General features: G+C 42.6%; 1 protein-coding gene across 10 annotated transcripts in view; it reads left to right on the top strand.

The window, feature by feature from the left end:
- The window catches only part of LOC125457321 (cilia- and flagella-associated protein 44), a 199082-nt gene that overhangs the window by 126914 nt on the left and 59539 nt on the right, over positions 1-12629 (top strand). For all 10 annotated transcript variants that reach the window (XM_059650451.1, XM_059650450.1, XM_059650449.1 and 7 more), the window contains 2 exons: positions 5604-5781; positions 7578-8033. In XM_059650451.1, coding sequence (XP_059506434.1) covers positions 5604-5781; positions 7578-8033 — 634 coding nt within the window. The remainder of the gene's footprint in view (positions 1-5603; positions 5782-7577; positions 8034-12629) is intronic.

The following is a 12629-nucleotide window of genomic DNA, read 5'->3' as shown; positions in this document are numbered from 1 at the left end:
CGGAGGGCCTTGAGGCCATCTGCATGCGGAATGCAGGTGTATAGGGACTGGACGTCCATGGTGAATATGAGGTGTTAGGGGCCAGGGAATTGGAAGTCCTGGAGGAGGTGGAGGGCGTGGGTGGTGTCACGGACGTAGGTGGGGAGTTCCTGGACCAAAGGGGAGAAAATGGAGTCCAGATAGGTGGAGATGAGTTTGGTGGGGCAGGAGCAGGCTGAGACGATGAGTCGACCAGGGCAGGCAGGTTTGTGGATTTTGGGAAGGAGATAGAAACGGGCCGTGCGGGGTTGGGGAACAATGAGGTTGGAGGCTGTGGGTGGGAGGTCCCCTGAGGTGATGAGGTCGTGAACGGTGTTGGAGATGATGGTTTGGTGCTCGAGTGTGGGGTCATGATCGAGGGGGAGGTAGGAGGTGGTGTCGGAGAGTTGGCGTCTGGCCTCGGCGATGTGTCGGATAGCTGGGTCTTCTCGTACTGTAATTTTTCTTTCCTTTTGATCTGTTAGTAATTTTTTTTGGTGGTATTTTATATTTTGTGCAATCCCTGACTTGTCACTCTGCCTTTAAATGACAATAAGTCTTTTCTTTGAGTTTGATACTATCTTTGACATTTTTAGTTAATCATGGCGGACATATCTTAGATTTTTTCTTATTTGTTGCAATGTCTCTTTTCTGTCTTTCTGGAATACCCGTTAAATATTTGAGTATAGGAATCCTTTGAGTATAGGAATTGGGAAGTGATGTTGAGGTTGTACAGGACATTGGTGAGGCCCCTTCTGGAATACTGTGTCCAGTTCTGGTCACCCAGTTATAAGAAGGATATTATTAAACTGTAGAGTGTTCAGAAGATGTTTACTGGGTATGGAAGGGTTGAGTTATAAAGAGAGGCTTGATAAACTGGGACTTTATTCACTGGAGTGTAGGAGGTTGAGCAGCAATCTTATAAAAGTTTACAAAATAGTGAGGGCTATGTATAGAGTTAATGGTAGTTGTCTCTTCCCTCAAATGGGGAGTTTCAAAACTAGGAGACATGTTTTTACACGGAGGGTGGTTTATGAGCAGAATAAACTTCCTGAGGAAGTGGTGGATGTGGGTACAATTGCAATGTTTAAAAGACATTTAGATAAGTAAATAAATAAGAAAGGATTGGAGGGATATCGGCCAAGAGCAGGCTGGTGGTATGAGTTTAGTTTGGGATTATGTTCGGTGTGAACTGGTTGGATCGAATTGTTTGTTTCCATGCTGTATGACTCTATGACTCTAAAAATATTTGGCGCTGCATCTCAACTAACCTATCCCTTAACCTAAATTGTCAATTCACTTTTGCTAGCTCCATTTTCGTGCCCTCATAATTGCTCTTGTTTAAATTCATATCAGAGTCTTGGACTCACTCTCCCTTATACTGTGCGTAAAATTCAACTGTATTATGATTGCTGCTACCCAGAGGCACTGTCACAATGAGGTTAGTAATTAACCCTATCTCATTGGCCAAAATCAGATCTAGTATAGCCTTCTCTCTGTTTGGTGTTGTGACGTAAGAAATTGTCCTGAAACTTAATCCAATTTTGCTTATCCAAGGTTCTGTTATAATGACTTTAATTAAAACCTCTAACATCTTCACTATGACAGATGCTAAGCTAACTGGCATGCAGTTGCCTGCTTCCTTTCTCTCTCCCTTTTTGAATTAAGGAGTTGCATCAGCTATTTTCCAATCTAAAGGAACCTTTCTCAAATTTAATTCAATTAATTTCTCATCTGGGCTATTCTTTCCCATTTGAAGAAGGCTGCTCACTCGCATCTTCTCATGGGACGATGGACAAGAAATAGTGACTGTTCCAGTAATGTTGACATCTTTTAGGCCACGTGCATCTTTGTCTGTCTCCCCAGCTCTTCTGATCCACTTGCACTTTGTACGCATAAACATATGAATTGCAAATGGCAATAGGCCTTTCAGCTGCTCAACCAGTTGACAACATCATAGCTGATCTGATTGCGTCTTCAATTTCATTTTTTCCCAACTCCTGATAACCTTTAGTTCTTCAGGAATAAGGGAACCAATGTACTGTTATCTTAAAATAATCACTTACCCTGCCTCCGCTGCTCTCTGGGGAACTGGGTCACAAAGAATCATGACTTTTTGAGAGAAAAAAAATTCCTCTATCCATCCTAAATGGGAGACCCCTTATTTTTAAACTGTGTTCCCACCAGTTCTAATCCCTTTCACAAGGGGAAGCATCCTTTTGAAACGGACCACATATTTTTATTTACATTCTTACTTCTCTTTGTATCATCAACAAATTTATTAACCATGCATTCAGTTCCTGCATCCAAGATATTTATCTCGGTTGCAAATAATGGGGGTCCGCACACTGATACCAGTGGCACACAACTTTTCAGACCTTGCCAACCCGAAAATGATGGATTTAAACCCACCCGATGCTTACTAATCTTCTATCCTTCTATCCTTACTATGGCATGATCTCTTATCTTGCATAGTAACTTTTGAAGTGGCAGTATGTCAAATGCCTCTAAAATACTACATATCCGCAAGTCCCCCTTTACCTATTTCACTTGTAACATGAGTCAAACTCAATTTCCCTTTCACAAAATCATATTGACTCTGCCTGGTTGTTTTAAGATTTTCTAGTTGCTCTGCTTTGACTTTCTCAATAATAGATCCCAGTATCTTGCTCATGATCAATGTTAGATTAACTGGCCTGTGGTTTCTTATGTCCTAACTCTTTCCTTTCTTGATTAGAGGGATCACATTCCCAGTTTTCCAACCTGATGTTACCTACAGCAAAAGGGCTGCAACTATTCAAGAGGCATCTCACAGTATCTTCTTGAGGGCAACTAGGGATGGGCAACAGAGATAATGGGAACTGCAGATGCTGGAGAATCCGAGATAACAAAGTGTGGAGCTGGATGAACACAGCAGGCCAAGCAGCATCGTAGGAGCATAAAAGCTGACGTTTCGGGCCTAGACCCTTCATCAGAAAAGGGGGATGGGGAGAGGGTTCTGAAATAAGTTGGGAGAGAGGGGGAGGCAGACTGACGATGGATAGATGAGAAGATAGGTGGAGAGGAGAGTATGGGGGGGGGGGAGGTAGGGAGGGGATAGGTCAGTCCGGGGAGGACGGACAGGTCAAGGGGGTGGGATGAGGTTAGTAGGTGGGAAATGGAGGTGCAGCTTGAGGTCGGAGGAGGGGATAGGTGAGCGGAAGAACAGGTTAGGGAGGCAGGGACAAGCTGGGCTGGTTTTGGGATGCAGTGGTGGAGGGGAGATTTTGAAGCTGGTGAAATTCACATTGATACCATTGGGCTGCAAGGTTCCCAAGTGGAATATGAGTTGCTGTTCCTGCAACCTACAGGTGGCATCATTATGGCACTGCAGGAGGCCCAGGATGGACATGTCGTCGAAGGAATGGGAGGGGGAGTTGAACTTCAGAATCCTCTCCCCATCCCCCCCTTCTGATGAAGGGTCTAGGCCCGAAACGCCAGCTTTTAGAACATAGAACATAGAAAAGTACAGCACAGTACAGGCCCTTTGGCCCACAATGTTGTGCCGTGGAATAATCCTAATCCAAAAATAAAATAACCTAACCTACATTCCCCTCAACTCACCGCTGTCCATGTGCATGTCCAGCAGTCACTTAAATGTCACGAATGACTCTGCTTCCACGATTACCACTGGTAAACTATTCCATGCTCTCAAGATGCTGCTTGGCCTGCTGTGTTCATCCAGCTCCACACATTGTTATTAGGGATGGGCAACAATTGTTTCTCTAGCCAATGACACCCACATCCCAAATATGAATAAAATAAAAAGGACCAAGAGACTTTTTGGAATTAAGTCTTATTAATTTTCTCAGTGCTGTTTTCCTGGTAATTGTTCAAGTTCATGACTGTCTTTGATATTCTGATTCACAGTTATTTCTGGGATGTTATTCGTATGCACTACAGTGAAGGTCGAGACAAATGTTATTCATCTGCCATTTCTGAATTTTCTATTATTAATTCCTCAAGAAGAGTGAAAACAGTGGAGACCCATACTAAGTATTTTTATTTAGCTTTCTCTTGCACAATAATTTCCCTTTCCTTATTAACCTTTTAGTCATCCTTTGCTGTTCTTGATATTCCTTCATATCTTATAACCCATCACTCATTTTTGCGGAACTAAATGCCTTTTCTCTCAGTTTGATACTATCTTTAACCTTGTTAGTTAGCCCTGGATGATACGTCCTTCCCTTAGGATCTTTCTTTAACACTGGAATGTATATTTCTTGAGTATTCTGGTATATCTCTTGAAATGTTTGCCACTGTATTTCGACTGACTTATCCCTTAACCTAGTTACTAATGCATATTCGGCGCTCCTTCTTCACACCTGTGTGTCTGCCCTTCTTTCAGAATTTGGATTGACTTTTCTGTCCGTCAAACTGAATCTGAAATGTAATCATATTATGATCAGTGCTACCTCGGGTGCTTTGATGATGAAGGGAAGTTTGTAGGTGCCGTTGTTCCAACTTCCACAAAGTTGTTGAGCTCAAAAACTTGACAGCACAATTTCACCTCTGTTTGTGCCATTGGCTGCATTGGCCACCAACATCTTAATTTAAAATCTACATACACAATGATCTTGTCCCTCCCATTTCTAACTTCCTACAACCCTATAAATTTCTAAGTAATTTACTTTTGTTTCTACAGTAATTTTATGCACTTCTGACTTCCTTTACCTTACAATTAGTTGTCATACTTTTAGCTGTATGGGCCCTAAATTGTGGCTAAGCCTTCCTAAGAGTCTTCCCTTTTCTTCTCCCCGAAAAAGCTATTGAAAACTCTTTACCAGACTTCTGGTCTCTTGCAGTGTTATCATTTTGTCTTCAATGTTGACCTATACTTCTGTGATGTTCCTTGCTATTGTGATGTAAATTCAAGCGGTTGTCTGTAAAACAGAAAAATAATGGATCCCTGGAGGTCATATCCCAGTGCCTTTAGAATAATTCCTGTGGAGGGAGCTTTCATCTAACACCTAGCTGTTCTCAAGCTTTAGATCCCACTGCTGCCAGCCTGCTATTTTCTTGGGCGGCACGGTGACTCAGTGCTTAGCACTGTTGCCTCACAGTGCCAGAGATCCAGATTTGATTCCACCCTCGGCAACTGTGTGGAGTTCTCCCCGTGTCTGCGTGGGTTTCCTCCAGGTGCTCCGGTTTTCTCCCACAGTCCAAATATGTGCAGGCTAGGTGGATTGGCCATGCTAGATTGCCCACTGTGTTCAGGGACGGGTCTGGATTGGATGCTTTGAGGGTCGTTGTGGACTTGTTGGGCTGAAGGGCCTGTTTCCACACTGTAGGGATTCTAAGGTGATGAGATCTCCTTTCAGTTAGGTGATTTTGAAAGACTTTATTAATCAAAAGTGTTAAAGTTTACGAAATGGCTGGAAATACAGATCAGCCATGATAGACTTGGTTGATAGGCAAGGATTTAGCTGCTGCCGAGCCTCCAGCTGTTGTTGTGTTCCTCTAGTTGGTGGAAGACTAGAGTGAGAAGTTAAAGTTTAATGTCTACAACTGAAGAATTCTTCACACTCCTGTTTTGTTTGCTGCAGTTACGCAAACAGACCTGATGATAATTATGAAGATCCAAATGATGTGGCAGCGATTAAAGAAGCTCAGGAGAATATGGGGGATTTCAAGTTAAAGACCGCTCCTGACTACACCGTGCCAGAACACTTGCGTATTAATGCAGAAAAGAAAAGGAACCAGCTCGTTCGGCTCGAAGAGTCGGTATGTACTTGTATGGGATTTATTGTGTATCATGCATTTCTCCTCTTCCACAGGGGTTTGTAAATTATGTTGAATTGAATGGACTTCTAAGTGAGAACTTATAGGGTAGTTAATTTTCCCAGCAGGACGAAATTCAGTTGAACACCCTGGTTTGATGAATTATTCAATTGCACACGCATCGTGGACTGCAGAGAGATCAGACCACAGAAGGAATTTTTCCTGAATACAGAGGCACACATGATCTGCAGATCATTTGGCTCAACCAATGTCTCAGTCCTACACTCTATGTTAGTAAACTGTTCCAATCACACCAACACACCCTGTTCACCAAACTATAATTTTGTTGTTATGAATATCTTTACTCTGATCTGAGAGTTCCTGCCTCAAAAAATGGGTTGCAGATTTGGCATTCCTCCCCACAATTATTCGGGTGTGAAAATCACCCCAGTTTACATTATAAATAACCCATTTCTTCTTTGAGCCCCAACGTAGTCCATGTTGGTACCAGCCTCTCTGCAGCCTCCTACATAGTGGAATATTGCATCTAAGTACAAAACTCAAAAAGTATTGAAAGGAAATGAAGGGGAGGATCATCAAGCTTATCAACTCTCTATCTCACATCAAAAATTGCAGTCTCAAACACTGTCCAAGCATCTCCCCCTACCTCCCATAGTCATGTCACCTCCTGAGAGGCAAAATTCATAGGAACAAATTTATGGCCAGTTCAAGAAAGTGAAGGGATTCCTCTTCGGAAAAAGCAAAGCCTAGGCAACGTGGTTGCCCATTAGTCATAGTCAGTCTCAGCTGAGTGGCAACTTAACGCTCAATACAAGGATCTGTTCAGTTTTCTGTAAAATGACTGTAGCACTTTCATATTCAATGCATTTCGTAAATGTCAAAAGGAGACGATGGTTCAATGAGAAAATATATACTGCTTTGTGCTTTGACTGAAGAGGCTAAAGACACTTTTCTGTGCACAAAACAATGTGCTGAGAAATGTGTACGGAGCTATTTATATGATATAATATAGCCTTTAAGTGTAATAATTGTATATTTCATATCTCTTTTACTCTGTATTTTAAATAAGTAGTACCAGTTTTTAGTCGGACCTTAGCACCAGCTTTAAAATATGGATGTCCCTTAAATGTCATCACTGACTGTATTTAATTATATCATCTGGCATATTTCTGAAATCAGACTGGGAGATGCATGCCTGTAACCTGTAACTTGTGACTTGCAATGGACAGGAACTGAGGCAGCAGGACTGACAAAGAGGCGCTGGATCAGCTAGGACTATATTCACTGAGGGTGAAGAATGAGAGAAATCTCATTGAATGTTATAGGTTTCTAACAGGACTCGACAGGCTGGGAATCCAGGGTATGCAGATTGATGATTCGGATGGAGATGAGAAATTTCTCCACCCAGAGAGTAGTGAGCCTTTGAAAATTCTCTACCTCAAGAAGTGTTTGAGGCCAAAACATTGCATGTTTTCAAAACGGAGTTAAATCTAGTTCTTAGAGCCAAAGGGATCAAAAGATATGGAGGGGAAGCAGAAACGGGGTACTGAGATGGATGTTCAGCCATGATCATATTGAATGGCGGAATAGGCTCCAAGGGCCAAACATTCCTGCTCCTATTTTCTATGTTTCTATGATGTGTTTAATGACTCGTACAACATCCCAGCTTTTGGGGTCGTCCTATGGTTGGATAATTACACTATACTCATAAACCCAGTTATCAGAATATCCTTTAGCATCCTATGACCTAATAAGATATTTTAAATAATCTTTTATAGATTCACGAACTCAAAGTTGCAATGAGCGAGAAGGTGGTCTATCTTCGTGACACAAAAGTCAATATTATTAAAGAAATCACCAGCCTTACTGAGGAGTTGCGGTTGATACAGACCAAACTTGATCCTTCACAACATCTTCCCATTCCCGCTGTACCGAGTCTGTACCCTGATGAAATGCCTGAGAAGAAGTTCCAATATGACCAGGAAAAACTACTGGAATTCAGGGAAAGAAACAGTTCCAGCTCAAAACACAGGACGATATCTGAACAGCTTGGTGAAGGAACAAAATTACCTGAAACTTCAAATGCATCTGAAACCAGCACAAGCCAACAACCAGAACAAAATATTGCCTCAACCATTGGCAGTTTTGTAATCGAACCATCACTGCTGGAGGTCGAAATCAAAATCATTGAAGAGAAGACCAATCTCTATTTGCAAACTGCAGTGCTGCAGAAGGTACATTGTAGTTGGTAATGGTGACATGAGAATGTTAACCTGAGTATAGTCATGCATTGAGTTTTAGTTGACCCAAGTAAATTTGACTCCTTTATAAAGCAGATGGTTTTACAGAAAGACTGAAACAACATCTGCTGATATTTATGATGCAGAACAAAGTCTGACTGATCTGCGCGAAATATTCTTAACCTCACGTTAGCACTGGCATTAGTATGATATTACACATTACCCGTTAATGATTAGTGATGTGGAGATGAAGCACTCCCAGCTTGGATCTAAAGGTGTGACATGTCTCTAATAATCAAAAACTGATCATACAATATGTTGTATCACAGGTGGCTGAGGGAGGGGAGTTAGGAAATTACAACAACTCTGAACCAAATTTTTAATTTCTGTATGGCCATAGGGGAGATGCCAGAAGAATGGAGGACAGTGAATGTAGTACCACTTTCCAAGAAGGGTGGAAGGGATAAAACAGGAAAAGACGGATCGGTGAGTCTCTTGTGTTTATCAGGGAAACAGTAGGTGAAAATTCTGAAGGAGAGAATTCATTTCCACTTGGACAGGCAAGGTTTGATTAGGGGTAGTCAGCATGACTTTTTTCAGAGGGAGGTTATGCCTAAAAAATTGGAGGAACTTTTTGAGGAAGTGACCAAATGTATTGATGAGAGTTGTGCAAATAATGTGGAATTTCAACAAAACCATTGATAAGGCCTCACATAGGCAACTGATAAAAAAAGATAAAGGCACGTGATCTTTGGTAATGTGGCAAGATGGATTCTAAATTGGCTTAATCATAGGTGATGATAGAAAGCGGGTTGTGTGACTGGAGCCCGGTGTGCAGTGATGTACTACAGAAATCAGTGCTGGGTCCCTATTGTGATATATATAAAGAATGTAGGTGAGAGTGTAGGGTTGAATGACAAACTTGTGGATGATATGAAGATTGTCTAAGTGGTTAACAGTGAGGAACAGGTTCCTAAGTTACAGGAAGACATTGGGTTGGCCAAATGAGTAGCTCAGTGGCATAGAGAATTTAACCCTGATGAGATGATACACTTTAGAAGAAGTAACATGAGAGGGGCCTACTCAATGAATGGCGGGATACTAGGAAACTCAGAGGAACAAAAGGATGTTGAGGTATTGCCCACAGATCTCTGAAGGCAGCAGGGTAGTTTAATAGAGTAGTTAAAAAAGCATACAGCGGCTTAGTGGTTAGTACTGTTGCCTCACAGCGCATGGGACCCAGGTTTGATTCTACCTTCGTGTGACTGACTGTGTGGAGTTTGCACACACTCCCCATGTCTGCGTAGATGTCCTCCTCAAGTCCGAAGATGAGTAGGTTAGGTGGATCGGCTGTGCTAAATTGCCCGTAGTGTCCAGGGATTTGCAGGCTAGGTGGGTTAGCCATGTATAGGGGATGGTGGGATGCCCTTTGGAGGATCAGTGTGAATTCGATGGGCTGAAGGGCCTGCTTCCAAACTGTGAGGATTTTATGCTCCATACTAGACATTTGGATTTAGCATTCAGGGGGGGAACGGTGGTTCAGTGGTTAGCACTGCTGCCTCACAGCGCCAGGGATCTGGGCTCCTTCCCACGTCTGCGTGGGTGTCCTCCGGATGCTCCAGTTTCCTCCCAAAGTCCAAAGATGTGCAGGCTAGGTGGATTGGCCATGCTAAATTGCCAGTAGTGTTCAGGGATGTGTGGATTAGGTGGGTTATAGGGGGTTGGATCTGGGTGGGATGCTGTGAGGGGTAGTGTGGAAGTGTTGGGCTGAATGGCCTGTTTCTATGCTGCAGGACTTCTGTGATTCTCATTTATTTGTCAAGGCATAGATTATACGAATAGGGAGGTTGTGTTAGACCTGTACTGAAGTTTGGTTAGGCCATAGTTGGAGCATTGTGTGTATTTTTAGTCGCCACACTATAGGAATGATGTGATTGCACTGGCAGGGGTACACAGGTGATTCACCAGGATGTTGCCTAGTTTGGGACAATTTCCAAAAGAGGCTGGATAAGCTTGCATTGTTTTCTTTTGGGCAACCTGATTAGGTCTTTAAATTATGGGGGTGCATAATCATCAGGGTGGACAATAGCAGTTGTTCCCCTGAGTTGAAAGGGCAATAGCGAGGGAATATAATTTTAAAGTAAAGGGCAGGAGACTTCGAAGGAATTTGAGGAAAAATATTTTCATACAGAGGATTATGCTGATTTGGAATGCACTGCCTGGAAGGGTAGGAGAGATGGGAAACCTCACAAGCATTCAAAAATACATGGACGAGCACTTGAAATGTGAAAACGCTCAAGGCCATGAGTCATGTGCTAGAACATGGGGTTAATGTAGATTTGTCAGTGCAGAATTGATGGGCCAAAGGATGTCTTCAGTTCTGTATGATTCTATGACGAAATTCAGTCCTAGCTGGATTTCACTGTTTCACGGCAAAGTTCCAACTGGTTTCACTGCCCCAGAATACAATTCTCGCAGGTTTTCACAGTCCTATTGCACAGTCTTGGTTGGTTTCACTGTCCCACTGCATAGTCTCGGCTGGTTTTTACTGCTCCAGAGTACAAATCCCACTAGTTTTCGCTGTCCTGCTGCACAGTCTCAGCTATTTTCCATTAGCCTTCCTGATTATCTGCTGCACTGTGCTAGTTTTCTGTGTTTTCTGCATAGAAAGCACCTTTTGTGTTGCAGCTTTCTGCATTTTCTCTCCATTTAAATAATGTTCTGTTCTTTTGTTCTCCCTTCCAAAATTAACAACTTTGCACTTGCCCTTATTATATTCCATTTGCCAACTGCGTAACCTGTTTGTATCCTTCTTGCAATCAGCTTTTCCGGCTATTTTTGTGTCCTTATTAATTTTTCTAATACCGTGTCTGTTTTAATGATAATAGCATTTAATTCCTGCTCTGATTCTTTAGTGAGATGTTCAAAATCAAATCATTATTTCCATGACAGATTGATTAGTCATTGCTATTTGGGCTGCCTACAGACTAACAATGACCACGTGTCGGAATTGATTAATTGTCTGTAAATCATTTGAGGATGCTCTGAAGCAACTGGACAAAACACCACACAAAAGCAAGTTATTTGTTTTTTCCTCTTGTCTCTAGAACTGGTGCTTCTTTCCAATCAGAATCATTGTCATCATCATCAATTCCCATTTCTTCCACTGACTTTCAACTACTTAGGGGCTTTAACCTGAGAATACCTGGCACATAACCAGCTAAGACAAACATTACCAGTCTGGCCTGACTCTATCAAACCTCTTCCCACCACCCAGAATTGCACATCATGTTGATATCACCCTATAGAGGATAGTTTAACTCACACTTCTTTTCCCCATTTTCTCTAGAATAAAGAACAAAGAAAATTACAGCACAGGAATAGGCCCTTCGGCCCTCCAGGCCTGCGCCAATCGAGATCCTCTGTCTAAGCCTGTCATCTATTTTCTAAGGGTTTGTATCCCTTTGCTCCCTGCCCATCCATGTACCTGTTCAGATACATCTTAAAAGACACTATCGTGTCTGCGTCTACCACCTCCATTGGCAACACATTCCAGGCACCCACCACCCTCTGTGGAACGAACTTTCCATGCATATCTCTGATAAACTTTCCTCCTCTCACTTTGAACTCATGACCCCTTGTAATTGAGTCCCCCACTCTGGGAAGAAGCTTCTTGCTATCCACCTTATCTATACCCCTTATGCTTTTGTAGACCTCAGTCAGGTCCCCCCTCAATCTCCGTCTTTCTAATGAAAATAATCCTAACCTACTCAACCTTTCTTCATAGCTAGTACCCTCCATACCAGGCAACATCCTGGTGAACCTCCTCTGTACCCTCTCCAAAGCATCCACATCCTTTTGGTAATGTGGCGACCAGAACTGTACACAGTACTCCAAATGTGGCCGAACCAAAGTCCTATACAACTGCAACATGACCTGCCAACTCTTGTACTCAATACCCCGTCCGATGAAAGAAAGCATGCCATATGCCGCCTTGACCGCTCTATTGACCTGCGTTGCCACCTTCAGGGAACAATGGACCTGAACACCCAGATCTCTCTGAACATCAGTTTTCCCCAGGACTTTTCCATTTAGTGTATAGTTTGTTCTTGCATTTTGGAAGATCTAATTCATGACCTCGCATTTGCCTGGATTGAACTCCATCTGCCATTTATCTGCCCAACTCTCCAATCTATCTATATTCTGCTGTAATCTCTGACAGTCCTCTTCACTATCTGCTCCTCTACCAATCTTCATGTCATCTGCAAACTTGTTACTCAGACCACCTATACCTTCCTCCAAATCATTTATGTATATCACAAACAACAGTGGTCCCAGCACAGATCCCTGTGGAACACCACTGGTTACAGGTCTCCAATTTGAGAAACTCCCTTTCACTACTACTCTCTGTCTCTTGTTGCCTAGCCAGTTTTTTTATCCATCTAACTAACACACCCTGGGCCCCATGTGACTTCACTTTCTCCATCAGCCTGCCATGGGGAACCTTATCAAATGCCTTACTGAAGTCCATGTATATGACATCTACAGCCTTTTCCCTCATCAAACAACTTTGTCACGTCCTCAAAGAAT

Source organism: Stegostoma tigrinum, chromosome 12 (genome assembly GCF_030684315.1).
Source record: "Stegostoma tigrinum isolate sSteTig4 chromosome 12, sSteTig4.hap1, whole genome shotgun sequence".
Lineage (NCBI taxonomy): Eukaryota > Metazoa > Chordata > Chondrichthyes > Orectolobiformes > Stegostomatidae > Stegostoma > Stegostoma tigrinum.
Note: the sequence above shows the minus strand (reverse complement) of the source record. Positions and strands in the feature narration are given on the sequence as shown.